Source organism: Aedes aegypti, chromosome 3, assembly GCF_002204515.2.
Source record: "Aedes aegypti strain LVP_AGWG chromosome 3, AaegL5.0 Primary Assembly, whole genome shotgun sequence".
Taxonomy (NCBI): domain Eukaryota; kingdom Metazoa; phylum Arthropoda; class Insecta; order Diptera; family Culicidae; genus Aedes; species Aedes aegypti.
The window spans coordinates 312982761-313002101 of record NC_035109.1 but is presented as its reverse complement, the minus strand read 5'-3'; the positions used below and the strand labels follow the sequence as shown (position 1 = coordinate 313002101).

At 36.2% G+C, this 19341-nt stretch overlaps 1 protein-coding gene across 5 annotated transcripts in view; it reads left to right on the top strand.

Annotated features, from left to right (window-relative positions):
- Positions 1 to 15464, top strand: part of LOC5578279 (protein charlatan) — a 153820-nt gene extending 138356 nt beyond the window's left edge. For 3 of the 5 annotated variants that reach the window (XM_021851484.1, XM_021851483.1, XM_021851485.1), the window contains exons 6-7: positions 4205 to 4666; positions 13008 to 15464. In XM_021851484.1, the coding sequence (XP_021707176.1) occupies positions 4205 to 4666; positions 13008 to 14541 (1996 nt within the window). In that variant the 3' untranslated portion in view covers positions 14542 to 15464. The remainder of the gene's footprint in view (positions 1 to 4204; positions 4667 to 13007) is intronic. The other 2 variants (XM_021851486.1, XM_021851487.1) reach the window with 1 other exon arrangement.
- The last annotated feature ends 3877 nt before the right edge of the window (positions 15465 to 19341 follow it).

Genomic DNA, 19341 nt, shown 5'->3' with positions numbered 1-19341 from the left:
CTGCTGAAACTCGTCTTGTTGCATCCAATCCACTGGGAGATTTTTATGATTGTAGTTCGATTTTGTTTTATCGATTGATACTTTGATATCATCAGCTTTGCTGTGCATGTCTTTCTTCAAAATACGCTTTTCTAGCAATCTATATTTTGCCTGTATGGCCTTTCGCTCCAAAGCTAGAGCTCTCTTTTCGGCTTCAACTGCGCGCTGGTGGATTGCGCGCTCTTCATCAATTTGCTTCAGCCTTAGAGCAATGCGAGCAGATTTAGTACTATCGGGGCGCGAGTGGTAGCCGCAGTCTCCCGTTTTTGCTGTATTCAGCACTGTCACACAGTCTTCCATCATGGCGAATTTTCTTAAAGTTTGTTGCGTGAACATGAAACTCAGTACCGAACGCTATATAGCAGATTGCAAACTCCAGTCTTGGCTGCAAATCAGCTTTAAGCTGAAATCATTTATTTTCCATTAGTTTTAATGTTTAGTATTAGAATATAATCAATTCACTCACAAAATTCGGTTTGAAACTTATTTTAAAATATTTCGTGCTCGTCGGTCATGTTCCATCTAACAACCTGTAATATTAATGTAAGTTTAGTCTAAGTTACTCAATGTTTACTGCAATTTACTGTTTAGGAATAGTTTCATATTTAGATTTAACTTAAGATGTAACTTCAAATGCAATAACTTTTACAATAACGCATGTTGTTTCTCATTATTGCTATTTTACTCCAGCGAGTCGAATCGGCAAACTAACAACAATGAATCTAATTTCCTCTTTTCATTTGTTATCTACCTATCATCGCTTCTATACCGTATTTCGCCTAACTGACATTTCGGAGCAGTGCTGGCAGTAACAACAGGTTTAAAAAATATTTCGATGATAATACATGTATCCTACTTGGAATTATAGAACAGAATCGCTCAAAAGTGATCTCACCCCATTTTACAGTACTAAATTCAGTTTTTCATTAATTTATGGGTATTCCACTAAACAGCTCGAAGATTTATTATAACCTCAAAGAATATTCAACATATCATTTTTCTCAGTATAACCACAGAAACTACCTTAGAGATTCCGTCAGAAAACCCTCCGCAAATCTCTCTTTTTTTAATCAGAACTTAAAGAAAAATAATTTGTTCAGGTATTCAAACCAAACAATGTAGAAAATCCTGAGAAGAAATCCGGAAGTTATTTCTAAAGCAAATCCTACAGTAATATTTTATGTGGCATTTCCTGATGAACTTCTGCAAGGACCTCTGGACGAACTATTACTTATTACTATTATTGTTGAAAATGTGATCAATCGACTCTCCGTATAATGTTATGCAAGATTTTCTAAAGGTATAACTGCAATAAACGTTGCTGGTGTGAACCATAAATGAAAAATGAGGAAATATTCGGAAGAAATGCAAGAATAATGCCTCATAAAATGCTGAAGAAGTACCTATAAATTTTCTGAAGGCATTTCATGAGATAACATGACATATCATAGCGTTCATAAGATAATTCCTGGTCGAATTTATCGTATAATTGCTCGAACAGTTTTTAGAAGATTTCTTAGATTAATCCCTTAAAAAAAATTAAAAAAAATCCTGGGAGAAACTGTGAACGACTTCTTGAAGAAATACAAACTAGAAAAATATATATAATTTTGTAGAGTGTCAAGGAAAAATTTTTCTTTGACGTGCTACAAAAATTCGTCCGGAAGTTACCATGTATATTTTTCTAGTTTGGATTCCTTCAAGAAGTCGTTCACTTTTCTTGGAATGACTCTTTTGTGAATATTTGTAAGAGCTCCTAGAAAAAAAAAACAAGTAAACTATTCCAGGATTTCTTTCAAAGATTTTTCCACTAACTCTTCCACCGAATTGAGTTAGTGGAAAAATCTTTGAAAGAAATCCTGGAATAGTTCCAGGGAAAGTTTTCAGATTAATCTCTGATGATATTATCGGAGGTAGTAGCGTTGGAATGCTCAAGGGTTTCATGTTGCGAATTCTGAGGAAACTAATCTAAGAATTCTCGAAAAATCGCTGTAGAAATTTTTGGATGCATTTCAAGGAGGGAAAGATTTTTGGGATACTTGAACGTATTCTATAATAAATTACTTGAAGAATTTCTTGAGCTTTTCCTCGAGAAATCTGAGAAGAAGTTTCCAAAGAATCTGTGGAATAGTCACGTAAGAGTCCCTGTAAACTCTAGAATCAAGCACCAGCATTCATTGCAAGCTAAATATTTTGGTTTAAAAAAAGACTTTGGCGCGAAGTTATGAGATTCACACTACAGTAGCCAAGTTATAGCCAAGTTATGAGATTCACACTACAATGGAAAAGTTATGAGATTCACACTACAGTAGCCAAGCAAAGCAAATCACAGCCAGCGAAACCACTGAAACTCACGCTTATCGCTACTATAGCCGATGATAACACTAGTTATTTAGAAAATTCATGTACCCAAAACAGGCTATTTGATGTGATTCGGGTTTTAAACTACTGTAATTAGGAGTGCCACGTGAGTTTCGCAAAATTCAAGCCTACTTCCATTGCTACTCTGCTTTGGAGACCATCCATTAAAAATAGATGAGTTTATGCTACGAGTGGCGTGAGGTGAGAGTTGTCGGTCTCGTATAGCGAGGTGACAATTCTCGACTCGAGTGAAGTGACCATTTGATTTATACGTTGAGTCACTTCCCTCGAGTCGGCAATTGTCACCTCGCTATACGAGACCGACAATTCTCACCTCACCATTTTAGAGACTTACATTAGAATAATAAAAAAAATCTGTGAAAGGCAACCCACTACCAGCTGTAGATTTTGTTGAAATTTTGTGTGTTGAATCATTGTCAATAAATATAAATAGGTGTTAGATCCGTATTTTTTGTTTTGGCATAAAGTTGTCCTTGTTTCGTTTAGGACGGATCAAAAACATATTTTTTCTGTCCGTTCAACCCTACACATAAGAAATAATGTAAATCTTCTTTTTGCAACTGAAACCAGTGCTGTAATGATTCATTACGCAACGTTTTCTCATTACGCAACTGTTTTGAGTTGCGTAATGAATTTCAGAAATTTTAAAATAATGGTAAATGCATTCCGATACAGTTTCAAGTTGTCTTCTACAAAATTTCAAAAAAAAATTGTACGTAACTCGTTGCAGAACTCGATTTTTACAGCACTAGTTGTAATTATCCTACTCGGCAAGCCTCATAAAATAAATTTACGACTCGTGCTGTGTCCGATATATTGAAGTGAGTACGATGATGTACATTTAAAGCGAATAAATAAGGCGCTCGGTGTAACGCTACCATCCATCGCTTGCATCCTGAGGTTGCACTTTGTCACCTTTACTTTCTCTTCAGTGAGAAAATCGATTATGTTACATTCGCCCTATCGTTTGAATTGATGTAATTTTCCGTTAAGTTGAACTTAATATTGTTCGGATTTATAAACTTTTCAGCCATATGGTACAAAATCTTACACGAATAGTGCATTAGTACAAATATCATCAAATTTACGTAAATTTAATTTTCACATCGAATGTTTTGCGTAATCTGAATCATGTGCAATATTAGTTTTTTCGTAAGGTGCAGAGGAAACCAAAACCACTTCAGCTTTCCTAGTTAGAACTTTCTTGTTTCTTAACGAATAGACTTCCGGGTTATTACAGTCTCTCTTCTATTAATAGGAGAATCTTCCAATCACTAACGAAAGAATTCCATCTACTACAACGTATTTTGTAACCAAATATATAGTTGGACCAGTTTTTCGCCATACAAACTTCAATCTCCTTTATAGCTCTTCTTAGTGTTCACGAATTCCGCTCAAACTTTTACTGTAGCTTATGTGGGCCAAAATGAACAAATTTGCGTGGTATTATTAAGATGTTAACAGTTTGATGTATTTTCCCTTTGAAATGGGCCACCTCATTCTTCACTCTTCTTCAGTTTGGTTTATTTTGGTAGACTTTTGAATGCACCAATAGTTTTTTGTAGTTGTTGATTAGTTCCAATCGATGCCGTGGTTTTGTAGAATTGCTGTTTGGATCACATTAGGTTCGAAATTGTTTGTTCTCCGAGAGTCGTGTGTCCAACTCACCGTCTAACCAAATTAATAATTTAAAGAATTCGTTCCCAATCTCTTTGAAACCGAAAAAAAATCCATGTCTTGCCACTACCCTACTGCGGACCTGTGGATAAATTGACGCCCCTAGGACGACCACCAATACCAACATCTACCACACGATCACGACCTCGGCGACAACGGGGAACATCCTTACCAACAGCAACGCATCGAACCTGATCGACACGATCAACGCCCATCTCGCTCAGCAGACAGTGGCGAACAGCGCTGGTGGTGGTGGTGGTGGTGCAGGCGTCAGTACCGTTATCAATCCGGGAAACGGAATAGGTGGAGGGGTAGCGCAGGTAGTCATCACAAATGGCCAGCAGCACCACCTCCACCAACAACAGCAGCAACAACCACAACAGCAACAACAGCAGCAGCAACAGCCGCAGCAATCAACGCTCCATCAATCATCACAATCTCAATCACAACCTCAGCAGCAACAGCAAACTACCCACCACTGGATAGCAAAGGTCAACCGAAAGCGAGGAGCTGAGCTCCTCTACAGCTATCTGGAGGCGGACGGAAGCGACTCGGAAGATTATGCCCGGTAAATTTAATGAGGTTGGAAGTTGTTTGTCCTTGGTTCCGTTTTTGGGTCCATCAGTTTGATATTGTTGCTGTTCAAGATTGATCTTTCTTTATGTCTTCAGTTTGTTGGAATCTTACTATTTATGTGACACTGGGTTTGTTTTTATGTTCTTCTATTTTTTTTTAATATCCAATGATGCATTATTATCAAAGTCTGTTCTAACCAAAAAAGTGCATTATTACTATTGTTATTTATTTTATTATTGTAGGTTTTTACCCTTGGCAAGTTCGCCACTATCTAAATATTGTTTAGAAAATCGAATAATTACAACTGAGCGAACCGTTTAAGAACTCCGTCCAAAACATCATGGGGATTTCCGAAAAAAAAATACACGGCTTCGTATTTCATTTGATTTTATTAACACATTATTTTATCAATAACTCAATCTACCTTGAATCGCAAATCAGTCCCATCATCTGTAAAAAGTAAGCTTCGGGAAAATTGAATAAGAAAGCGGCAAACACATTTCTGGTAGAGTGAATAAATTTCTATCTGTTGAAAACTTTCACAACACATCTGTAGTGTGACTATATGCGATAATATTTCTCAGTGGACAGTGGAACTCTGAACTTCTGAATTATACTAAAAAAATCGTGTAGTCACGTAAATGTAGCTAGAAGGTCTTACAAAGAAAAGATGGAACCTGTTTTGAACTCAATTTGGAGATTAATGCAGGTGGGACTGATTTATAATTCACGTCAGTTAGGATCATATAATAAAGATTATGCTTTTGATATTTCTATTGAATATATATCATCCAAGGAATCTGTCAAAGATCTTGCAAACAATCGAATGGTTTGTCTGGGTATACTGATCCTTCCAAGGACATCTCTAAGAAATGCTCTAGAGATTCCTCAAGGTATTTTTCGACGATTCTTTCAAGGAATGATTCCTCCTGAAAATCCAATTATGAACTATAATAGGAATCCTCTAGGAAGTATCACGGCGATTCTGCAAATTACTTATTAAGGTCATCTGCAATTTCATTAGCGGTTTTCTTTTTTATTTATCGAAACTTTTTTACATGGATTCAACCATGAATTCCACCGAAAATATTTCAGAAATTTTTCCAAGATGTGTGAAAACATTCTCCGTAATTTGTTTAGGAATTCCTGAAGACAATTTTGAAATCCTACAATAAGTACTCTGAGGATTTCTTCGGGAATTCTTTAATATTTTTCTGGCTGAATATTTGCATTCGTTAAAGATTTCCTCCAATTGCACCACTAGGATTTGCTCTGGATAGCGGGAGATCCCCAGGACTGGACACCTAAGCCGCTGAATTCGTAATTCAAAAAACATTTATTCTATACGGTGTTTGTGCCTATTTATGATAAATATTATCGTTTTTGTAGTGTACAAAAATAAATTTGAAAATATAAATATAAATTTTGACATTGCATTTTGATGATGTAGGTATTTTAGTATCAAATTGACCAATATTAAAAGGTTGCCACCAATACCGATCTGGAAATGCCTCGACTTCTGTAAATGTGCACATCATTGAATGCTTTTACTCCAGGATAAGTATTTTACTTCCAATTCAATGAGTTTTACTTAGTACGCAAGTGGTTCATGAAAAAACTTCTTTCATATATGATGAAAATAATACATCTTACGTGTTGTTACATCTGTATTTTTTTTTCAGAAATGTGTGCATATTTTAAGGATGTATTATTCTACGCAACCATTCCTTTCTATAATAACTTCCTTCTATTCTAATACACCATCTTGATTGGACCATGATTTCTCAATTTTTCGACGGTGTCCAGTATTGGGTGCTGCCCAGTACTGGGGGAGGAATTCTTTCAGGTATTCTTTCTTGAATTGGTTTGAGAATCTTCCAAAGACGCCTCCAGAAATTAATCAAGAGATCATTTCAAAACTTCTTCCAATTATTTCTTCAGAGAAAACTTGAAACATTTTTCAATTATTTACGGTGGTGGTTCCGAAAATCTAAAAAAATTGACCACGTGTTTTATGGACAACACTCTAGGGATTAATTAAGATATTTTCCCAGTCAGTCGTCTAGGTTTTTGTAACATTATTCCAAAGTATTTTTGAAGCAATTCTTCTAGGAAGTATTTAGAGATTCCTCCAATAATTTTCAAAGGAAGAATTCCTTACGAGGCTCATCTTGAAAATTTCAAATCATTTTCAGATTTTTCCAAAACTTTCTCCATGAATGAATTTCCTCACAATTTTTTCGATTTCACCAGAATTCATCTGGGCGAAGTTCCTGAAACAAATTTCAGCATGTATCGAAAATTTCTATTAGATTTAAATTTCCTTCTGGAGAACAGACCAGAGTTTTTTTTCCTTCTAATGATTTCTTCATGAATATTCTAGAATTTCTCATGGACCCCTCTCCAATTATTATATGTTGTTTTTCTCTAGGTATCACACTAAAAATACTCCACGACTCATCAAAAAACTTTACCAAAAGTTTCTCTTTCAGGTTTAAATACAGAGATTCACTCAGAAATATCCCTATCTTGTTTTAGGGATTGCTCATAGATTTTTTTATGGTTGTCTCTAGGAGACACTCCTCAAGTTCGTACAAAGATTTCTTAAAGAATCACTACAGGTATTTTTAACGGAATTTTTCAAACGATATTTACAAAAAACATGTCAAGGATTCCACCAAAAACACTCCTAAAAACACATCCATGAATTTAGATAATGACTTCTAAATAAATTAGTCCAAGTATTCCTTCTCTAATTCCTCCCGAAGTTAGAAAAAAATGCCAGGAAAGCTTTAAAAACTCATGCACAAATTCTTTCAGAAATCCATTTAGGATTTCCTAGTTTTTATAATGATCCAAGCAGCGATTGATGTAAACGTATTTCAAACAATTACCCCACACATTTCTGCAGTGTTTTCAGAGCCATCTTCGATTAGAAGGCACTCTGGAAAGTAATACATTTTTCTAAAATACTAACAGTAATATCCGTAGGAATTCACCCTAAGTACAGGAATTTGTCCTGTGTTGTCGATTTGTTTCAGAATTTTTACAAAACTTGTAGAATTCCTACACGAATTCAAAATTTTCTGTGTGATTCATTATTGATTTAGCATTGATGGATTCTACCAAAAATTATTGACGGTTACTCCAACATATTTTTGAGAAATCTTCCGGCTCGTTTCATTTGTTGATTCCTGGCAAGACTTCCGAACCAATAATTAGATGTTTTGATGTGATCATTCTTGGCGTAATACTTGTGACATCTATTGCGAACGTCTGCGATTTGAGGTGAATTTAAAGGGAGATCTTTAATAGACTTTTTTTTACAATATCTGGTACATTTCTCACGAAATTTCAAACGGATTCACAATGAAGATTTATCCAGAATGCCAGTTCGCCGAATATCCCGTTTCCCCGAAAAGTTTTATCTTCTTTCGAGTTTTATCGTCCTCGACATTTTTGACAATAGGCGTTAAACTATTCCAGATGTCTCCAAGAATTCTCCAAGAATTTCTCAAGATTTTCTACAAAATTGTGCTTCAGAATTTCTTTAAGATTTCAACTAGAAATTTCTCTAAGGGACTACCTTCAGGAACTAGTGCACAGATTGCTCATAACGTTTGGGAAGCCATCCAAAAATTCTTAGATATTTCTGAAGAAACTTTTCAAAAAAAAAATCGAATACTCTCCCAGGAGTTTTCCGTGTATTTATCCGAAGAAATGTGAATTTTTCAGAAAGCTGAGAAATTGTTGAAAAGGAATCGTGACGTATTCCTAAATCAAATCTTAGGATAACTTCTATTAAAACTTGTGTATGTATGCTTGATGAATAATGATTTCCTAAAGAACTTACTCTTGCGAAATTTTTACAAGATTTTCTAAAGTAATAGAAAAAATGTTATATTATAATGTTGATTATATTATATGAATACAGTAATACCTCGATATAACGTTACTCGATTTTTATTTTCGTTACGTTATATCGAAGCAAAATATTTTTTTCTAAATTTCGTTTAAAATGTATTGTTTTGATAAAAGTAGGTCTTAAATTAATGTTAAAAGACAATTTACACCGTCTTCAGCCAAAGGCTGCACAGACTGAACAATCACGAACATAAGGCAACGGACAACACATAACACCCAGCAGCCCAGTGATGAATTTTTCGTTTGACGAAAAGTTTCCACCGACCGGAGTGGGAATCGAACCCACACTCAGTGACACAATACGCCTAAACGACTGACGCCGCTAACCGCACGGCCACGAAGCCCACAATTATTGAAGTAGCAGGCATTTTTTAATTTTCTTTTAGATTTTTTCACATCACTTGGTTTAAACTCAAATTTCGGGTGTTTTTTGTTTTCCGTGTCCCTTCCGAAACGTCAGATAGAAACAACTCCCAGTGTTAAACCTAAAACCCCTGTGGTGTTTTGTCGACTAAGCGAACGTCAAACATGATCAAAAGTGTCAATGTTCATTTATGGATCAAATTTTTAAATTAAATCTGAAACATGATATAGTCGTTCTTTGAGCGGGAAAAAAAATGCTAAAGTAGTTGCAGTAACATGCTCTTTCGTGTTATCAAATAAAAACAAGATTACGTTAAAAATTTTAGGACCCAACTATGGAATTTCAAGAATTCTGTTATGAGGAACTCGTGGTTAAACTCCTAAAGCAAATCTTCTTGTAATTTCTTGACAGAATTTTAGGATGTATGTCTTAAGAAATCTTTAAAAATCTTTATTTTCCGGAATTGAATAAGAATATAAATAGATAAATAAATAGAAAACTCCATTAAAAACAAGAATTATCTCTAACGTGTTTTCCATGCATAAGCTTTTGAACGAACACGTGGTGGAATTATCGACAGTATTCTATGAGAATTTTCGGAGGAATGTGGGGAACTTACTCAGTTTTTGGACGAATCCCTGAATATATATTTCTAATAAAAATAAGCCTGAGACACATTTCTAGACTTATCGTCTTCTAGAATTACTTGAAGAACCCAACGAAAAATAATCATTGAAACCTTTATTAAGAAACCCCTGATGGAATCAATGAAGAATTTCATTTCACATAGAATCCTTGAAGAAGCTAAAGTAGTACATAGAATGTTTTTTGCATAAATATTTTGAAAAGTTCTGTAGGAAATCATAATAAAATTGCTGGAGAAATGCCAAGAAATTTGTTCTCTACAAAGGCCGCAGGAATCAATTGCTGAAATAATTTATGAATCTCTAGACTCCGGAAAAATATAAGGTATCGTATGTGGAATGGTTTGAAGAATTCATAGTTGAATCCTCTTTATATCCTGGAGAAATTACTTGGTGAATTTTCGTACAAAGGCACAGTAGAATTCATAGATATATTAAAAAAAAAACTATTGAAGAAATTCAGAATCCGGAATTCCTTGGGGTTCGTGGACATATTTCGGATAAATTCCTGAAGGAATATTTTAACCATTTCTTGGTGTAATTGAATGCGAACTTTTTGATGAAATTCCAGAAAGAATTCGTAAGACGGGAATCCGTTAAGTTAATATTGATGAAAGGATCCTAGAAACTCTTAAAGGAACCTTTGAAATCGCTTAAAATCTGGTGGAATTCCTGGCATAATTTCTGAAGAAAATCTAAGAAGTTTTTAAACATGAATATCTGGAGGGTTACTATCGGAATTTCTGGAATATGCCTGTCGGAATTATTTCAAGAATATGTTTTTAGTTTTATGAATGAATACCAAAAGAGTTAAAGATAAGTCCATGAAGAAATTATTGGCGGAAACTCTGGGGGCATCATCAGAACGATTTTAGTTAAAATCCGTGGAGACATTTCAGGAAAAACATCAAATTATTGAAGAAACCATTTGAAGGATATCTGTAAGAATTCCTAAAGCAATAACTCAATATTTCCTTGAGTATTTTCAATAAAAAAATGTTTATGGCAGCTTTTTAAATGCAAAGTCTAAATCAATAATTATTAAAGCACAGGCATACATATGACAAACACTCTCATCGTTGTCCATTGACCACCTTTTTAAAAGTCGATTCAAATAAGAAAAAAAGAGACTCAAGAAACCGTTTTGGTTAAAAGAGAGACTTCAGAGACCTCTCATCGAAAATAGATACTTTCTAAAGACGTGCATAAAAATTAAGACCAATTAGTCGGTGTTTAGACAGACTGAACCAAGTGTTTTTTTAATGCTTTCAGAAATGCGTACCCCATACGTTCGGAATGATAAAATAGTTGCATTATTTGCTATAATAATGGAACTTATCTGTTTGATGAAACATCTGTATTAGAATTTAATTGCCTTGATGGATTTCTCACGAGTTTTTTTTTACATTTTTTTCGACGAGAAGTATATTTGATGAGTGTTAGAAATACTTTCAAAGATTTCTAAAAAAAACAACTCTTACTCTACTTACTTACACACTTACTCCAAAACACTTCTAAAGGCTTCTAAAGGGATTGCAAGATTTTTTTCCCAGGGTTTCTTCAAACATAGGATCGTTTCAAACAAAATAGATCGAACTAGAATTTCTTCGAAACAGTTTTGAAGTGATATATCGCTAGCATTGTTTGTACTGAAATAACTCCAAAGATTTTTATAAAAAATGTCCATAAGTTCTTTGGAGATTGTTATAGCAATTAGTTAAAAAAATTACTTCATAGTATAGCAAGAAATTATTGAATGCTAAAGCAATTTGTTCGGAAATTACTTCAGGGCACCTCTTAAGACTCCTCTAGGACTTTTGTGCGATGCTACCAGAAACATTAATCGAAGTTTTTCATAGTCCTCGAAAATGTCGCAAAGGTTTGTTCCTGGAATTATTCTATGAACTCTTTCAGAAGATTTCACAGGAATAAACCCTCCAGCTAATCGTTCAGAAATGTCTTCTATGTGTCTTTTCTTTTCTTCTTCTTGGTATTACGTACCCAGGGAAGTCACTAAAATTTCTAGCAGCCGGATACGTTGCCATTAGGCTTAGGAAGGCCCCCACTGAATGAATTCCTTCACACTTAAATTTTTTCACGAGCTCGGCTGTGCGAATCTCGGTTTCCCGATTTTAACCGAGCCTGAGTAGTTTTTCAAAATTTGTCATATTTTTAATTGATGTTTTACCGATGGAGTGAAATGAGAACCCTAATATTGGTTGTAAAATTGTCTCATATGGTCGGTGTTCAGACAGACCGGACTAGATGATATTTTGGCGTTCTAAAGATACTGTAAAGACTCCATCAATTTAGATTTTTCCGACGCCGTTCTAATACACATGCATCATCAAATAGATAAGTTCCATTATTATAGCAAATGGAGTAAATATTTGGATATTTCGAATGCCTGGAAGATGTTTTCCTGAAACCATCAAAAAACACTTGATCCAGTCTGTCTGAACACCGACCATATAATATAAAAATTATATTATTTTTACTACACTTGAAAGTTATTAGTATTTATAAAAACTCCGTGCATAATACTATATATTAAAAAACATTCTAACAGCCAAACATCATCATTTTAAAATGATGAAATTTGAAAGAGCCATTCGGGACAATATGGGCAGTTTTTTCGAACTTTATTTATTTCTTTTTCTTTCGAGTTTGACTTATAGCATGTCTATTGCTTCATTTCCTTGCCAGCTTTGGGTTGGCATGTTATTTCAGATAAAATTTCATGAATTCATGCAGTTTTCAGGGGGGGCTCATTCCACCCTATTGGCCTAACCGCCCCGACTACCTCAATATCTGTGTGGCAGGTACGATGATACTCTCTATGCCCAGGGAAGTCAAGGAAATTTCCATTACGAAAAGCTCCTGGACCGACCGGAAATCAAACCCAGACATCTTCATCATGGCTTTGCTTTGTAGCCGCGGACTCTAGCCACTAAGGAAAGTCCGGATAAAAATCTATAGAAGAATGACGGTATGAATCTCTGAGGAAATCTTCGAAATAACTTCTAAAAGAAACTATAGGCAATTGCTTGAATAAATTTCTGAAGAAATTCCTAGAGAAAATCATGAAAAGGTTTTATAGTAATAACTGATGTAATTTCACGAAAACACCCCACAGTTATTTTAAAAAGAGCTCTAAAGGACATGTGTACTTGATCGGATTCTCTAAGCAATCCTTATAAACAGCTGTAGTATTCCTGGTTTCCGTTTGGTCCCTTTCGTTTCGTTGATTAATGTTTGGTTTCTTTTATGCAATGAGTCACTTCGTGATTCGAAAATGGCACAAGATACGCTTTCAACTTGGTGTTGAAGCGATCAACGCAAACAACTAATACGAGAATTTTCAAATGTCTAATCCTCTCCCTTTGTCTATCTCATTCCAGCTTACTCAACATGCAAGCGATAGGGCGCAACAAAGCTTCCGTCACGCAGGATTTTCATAATGCGGGAGGCGGAAACCAGCACCACCATTTCAGCAACAGCCACAGCAGTACTAACGGAACGAACAAGCTATCGCTCCTGGTAGCGGCGTCCTCGTCGGCATCCTGCTCACCATCGGGATCACCTTCGCCACCGTTGTCCCGTTTATCACCGCCGACGATGGTTCCGCTCTCTACCACTACTACCACTACTCAAGCTGGTGGCGGTGGCGCCAAAATTCCCATCGCCAATGGGATGGCCATGGCCAACCTGACTGAGGAGCATCTCTCGTTGCTCCAACTGTTGGCCACGGCCGCCGTTGCTCAACAGCATCTTCAGCAACAGCAGCAGCAACTGCAACAGAAGAACGCGACATCGACATCGATTAGCACTTCGCCTCCCGCGAATCATCCTCACCAACAACCGAACAACTATAACCACCACCAGAATAGTACAAACAGCAACGTGACCAGCGATCCGGCAAACAATAACGGTTCCAAGCAGCGCCGTCGCAAAAGTAGTTCCCGAAACGACAAGGAGAACCTGGTCCAGCGCCATCCGACCGCCACCGTCGTCCCAGGCGGCAAGGTCATCGATCTGACCACCGGCAGCACCACCCACGGAACCACCAATGGCCCCGCGGAAAACGGAATTGAACGGAACAACAACGGTAGCAGCAACAATAACAATAGTAGCGTTAACAATAAGAATATAAACGAAGCTATTTTTGATAGAGTGTATAAGAAACCGTACAATATGTTTTTAACGAGTGCGTTCTGCAAGCCTTCGCCGATCGAGAAGGACAGAGCGGCGCCCAAGGACGAAAACTTCTCCCTATCGGAGTTCCTCCGCAATCACAAGGAAGTCTCGATCAGCACGCTGTCCGATGTGCGCCCCGTTAAACCACGTGGCGTCGCTTTGGACGGTGGCCCTGTCGACGAAGACGACGTGATCTTCATCAAGGAGGAGAAACGACTCGGCCGCAAACAGCAGCAACCCCGGCGTAATCTAGCGCTGGACACGGAACTGAATGCCTCGCCGCTGAATATCAGTTACAAGCCACCATCCGGCACGACCCCCGATCGACCGCAAATCGGCGACATTCGGGACAAGCACATGATCCGTTTGATCTCGCGGAAGCTCTGCTGTCGCATCTGCCAGAACCAGCAGCGTTTGGAGCACATGGACAACTGCCACTACCACAGCAAGACTTCGTTGATCCTGCACAACCGCTGGCGCCATGGCTCGTGGCCTCGAACGGAACACTGCAAACTGTGTCGCGCCAGTTTCGACCGGAAGTACAAGCTCGTCTTGCATCTGCGGTTGCAGCACACCAGGCGCCGGCTGTCCCCGTTGGCGTTAAAGTCTAAATCTAAGTCCAAGAAGGATCCATCCGGGCACAAACGAAAGGCTACATCCGGCAAGAAGCAACAACGGAAGCGGAAATCGAAGAGCCGATCCGGTTCCAAACATGGCACCGTCAAGCGACGCAAGTAGATGATGGTAGGTGTAAAGAGATTTTGAACATTATTTTAAATCGCGTGTACTAAAAGCGGACAGCTACTTGTATTATACCGTGGAACGAATAAGCGTAAGCCGAATCTCCTAGGACCGTGTAATCTACGAATAGAGAAGCAACAGGTGACACACACACACATTTAGCATTACTATTGCCATACACTTATAGTTGTAGCCCAGATAAAAAGAGAGATTCGATGTGTGTTTTCGCACAAAATACTTCTTACTCTTAACCCTTGTGAAACCATTTAATTTTCCATTTCCAACAAAAACCTCAAAAAACTGAAGCTCAATCCAACTCCGACGAGATAAAAGACATACTCCTCCAGTTCGGCCAAGGCAAGGCGTGCAATCTGTATATTCCTAGATGTTCATTTTTCGACTGACACCGTGTATTAGCTTCACACACACACACAGGAAACGTACAAAATGAGGATATTTATTTCCGACACAACCAAAATTACTCGAAACTTGCCATTTATCACTGATAGCAGTTCAAAAAAAAAAAAAAGAACCAACAAAGTATATTATTTTGTTAGAACGTGATTGCACCACCAATATCCATCGTTTCGTTCCGTTCGTTTTAAGTTGAAGGAAACGAAGAGATTTGTTAAAATTTATTTTAATACTCTATACCTTTATTTTACCAGTCACTATCGGGTTTATTTTAAAACATCACATTCATGATAAAGATGTGAAACTCAAACAAAAATTGAAAATCAACGTGTCATAACAGATATGTAACAGAGCAAAAAAGTCACAGCAGAGAAAAATATGATTATTATTATTATTATTATTGCTATTATATATTATATTGTAACAACTGTAACAGATCAATGTGAATTCTTAATAAAAAGGTACAATCAACCAAATTGGTGATTGGTAAATTGTGGAAAAAAAAATCAATTGTGCTCCTTAATGCCGGTAAAATATCACATGGTCACATCAATAGAAAGTGAAGTAAGAGTTAGAAAATTGTAGGACTCCCTCAAAGCAAGCAGAAGCCCTGCACAGCGGTATCCAACCGATGGTCCACGTACCTCCGAGTCGGTTTCTTAGGGAGTCCGCAGAGCCGTTATTGTTTCCTTAATGATAATTTAATTTCAGATCTGTATCTTTTCACTAAGTCACGAAAGGCATAGGTCAGGTTTTTCAAAACTGATGTTTGAACAATAAGCTCATGACTTTCTGCCAATGAGGTTGTTCTAATTTTATCATCATGGCGGAATCTATTTTTGATCTCCGACTGAATCTTTAATAGATTATTGAGAAAATTATTTTCGAATCGTTAGCAGATTCTACGAAAGACTTTTTCACAACTTTTTGACAAAATTATTGCTGGGTTTGTTGCGAGATATCCATGGCAATTTATCTGTTGCTTTTCAAATTCTTTGTTAGATCCTTGGTGGATGGCTTCGAATATTCGGAGTAACGAATTTCTTGGACCATTACAAATGGTTACCTATAGTTCTCCCGGGAGATTCTAAATCGTTTTCTTCAATCTTTACTAGTGCGTTACAAGATTCTTAACACATTCCAGACGCAATCCTTGTCAAACTCAAGCCTTCACCTTTGCAGGATTTTGGACACTACTTTGAAGCATGTTTGGTACGATCTTTGAAAAGTAAAAGAAAGGAACTTTGGTTCTAAAATCAAATGAATAAACAAATATCCATCAGAAATCTTCACATAAATCTGCCAAGGATTACTACTACATGATGGGCTACAATCCGCTACGCCGAATGGTCAATTCTTCTACACTGAGCTCGGTGCTGCTCAGTGCTTCCAGTCACCCTGAACTTAACCCCTTTACCATCTCTTTCCCACGACTTTAATCGACTATTTCTTTACAAAAAAAAGCGGCTCGAACAAATAAGGTTGCAAATGGGTTGAATTTTCCGAAACCAGTTTGATTTTTTTTTACTTGTTTTTTAATGTAACAGATTTTGAAAAATCCTTGATTTTCGTAATGCCAATACTCAGGAGTATTGTTTTGAGGTTTAAAAAGCTGATGGCCATCTTGGTTTTAAGCAGTTGAATGAATTTTCTACCATCTTAGCGCTCATCTTGTTGAATTATGCAGCCCACAGATGCTCAGTCTGTTTGACCAACATTGGCTCGGCCCCCAAGTTAGTCAAACCAATTTATGTTTGTTCGACCGCTTGACGAACTGTAAAATCTTGTTGCACCAACATGACCGGGATGGAGAATATTTTCGACCGTTGATTTTTGATTGACTGTTGTTCCCGTGAATGTGAAAAAGCTCAATTTCTGCTATCAATCGGATGAAACCAAAATCTATAAGTAATTTATGAAGAATGAAGACAAACTAATTAAAAATATTATTAGTGCGGAATTTTAGCTAATCATTGTCCATTGGTATTTGTCCAATGCACAATGGTCGGGCTCCATATAAAGGAGCGGCCAAAACTACCAAAACACTTTTTTGAGATTTTTATGATTTTTATCGTTTTGAAATATACCTCATGTATTATATTTTTATGATCCTTAATTGAAATTGAGCTAAAATTTAAATTTCTACGACTTTTATGACGTCAAACTAACTGAAGTCAAAAAATTGAAAAATGTATCAATAAAATAAAGTATAAATTTCATATTTAAGGAATGCAATATTTTCCCAAAGATACGCACTATCTGAAAGCTTATGGTTCAATACTTTTATCGAGCATGAGGATGGAAAAAAATATTTGGTTGAAGCTTTGATACTGTTCAATATTACACTTTAGTAATTTTGATGATTTTGAACATGAAAAACAACTCTTGTCGCGTCATGTCGCCGCCATTTCGAATATTGCACTTTAAAATACATCTTTAGATCTTACAAAAAACGTTTAAATTTTTTGCAGAAATTTGCTGATTTGCATGTTGGAGCTATTTGAATAATTCAATATTTTCATACATTTTGACGATATTTTTCATACAAAGTTGATGTAAAATATATTTAACCACTCTTCATACATATTTTTTTATCAAACTCGTTAAAATACAAACAAAGTTTGTGCTTTTAGCCAAATTTGATTGCATTTTAATAAAAAATAAACCTTATAAAAAAAGTTACGTAATATGTGAATAACCCCTTCAAAACAATAAAAACGCCAAATAACATATTCAGATTACATATTTCATCGATTAAAGCGATAAAACTAGTTTTGGCCAAACTTCATTTTTTTCCGACCATTGTGCAATGGCAACATATATACCAGGATTCAATATTTAAGTTTCCAGTAGAGAGGGAGGGATTCCTACAGAATATCCTGCAAGGAATAGAATTCACAATTCTCCCAAAACTTCCAACAGGGGTTTCTTAAGAAATTTCACCAGAGAATTCTCCAGATATTTGCATCAGAAATTTATCCGGAAATTTCTCCAAAAAATCCCCACCAAATTCTTCAAGTTATTCCTCCTTTAGAAACAAAAATTGCGCCAGAAATTCGTCCGCAAAATCCTCCAGGAATTCCTTTAGCGATTCTTCCAGAAATACCACTAGGGATTACTACATGAGGTATGAGACTTCTTTAAAAAATCTTTCAAGATTTATTCCAGAAAATCCACAATCGACTCCACCAGGATTACTGTTAAAAATTTATACAGGAAATCCTCCATAGATTCCTCTTATAATGCGGAATACCTCCTGAAATTCTTTAAGAAATTTTCTAGGCATTCCTTAAAACAATCCACCATAAATAAACATAGGAAATTTCTTGAAAAATTCTTTTAAAAATTCCTAAAGGTTTTCCTATTTTATTAATTTACCGGAAAACCAAGGAATTCTTTCACAAATTCATTCCGAAATTACGCCGGGAATTCCTGAGGAAGTTGCATAACACAGCGTAACAAAAATGACATTTTTGCGTGTCTCAAGAATCAAATTATGTGTCTCTAGTAGATTTGGGTCTGCTGAATCTAATGCCGTTCTCAGAAATGTTCCAGCACGTCACAGTTTTTAGCTACATGTCACCAAAGTTGTATAAAATACTGGTTTCATTTATGTTTAAATAAAATTTAAACAATGATTTATCAAAAAATATTATGATCTAATATACCAAGCATGCCAAATTGGACTTAAACTTTCATTTCAGATATAGTTTGGTTGAAATTACACGGTTAAATTGAGGTTAAATCGATTTTCTCAACATGCTTGCAGTCTCCATACGAAATTCTTCGTTTCTCTTACATGGCAAAATACAATACTTTTCTAAACCAACAAAAAACAAACTTTGAGCATCGGGAATATTATGAACATTGTTGAAAAGTACTGTTATATACAGTAAGTTTGAGTTCTGAAGCAAATTAAGCAAATAAATTGCCATACAAGCTGACAAACTTGCATGCAAGTTGGCTGAAATAGCAAAATGTAGCATTTTCAACAGCTAATATCTCTAAAACTAGACGTGCTATGATATTCCTGAAAATGGCAATGGATTCAGCAACCCTTAATTAAGTAAATAGCGGTATTTTGGTGCTTGAGACAAAAACGTGTTCCGCAGTGTAATCAGAGACTTTTAAGAATTTCTACCAGATATGATGCAAGAAATGCATTCACAAATTCTACCATGATTTCCTCAAGAATATCCTCCAGCATTCCTGTCAGAAATTCTTTAAAAAAATCCCTTTTGAGATCCCTACAGCAAATTTTCCAGGGATTTCTTCCGGAAATTCTCCAAAAATTTCTATAAAAATCCTTCAAAAATTCTCCAACAAATTACTTAAAGTATTCCTTTTTCAGGAGTTCTTCCTGAAAATTCTTCAGGGATTCCT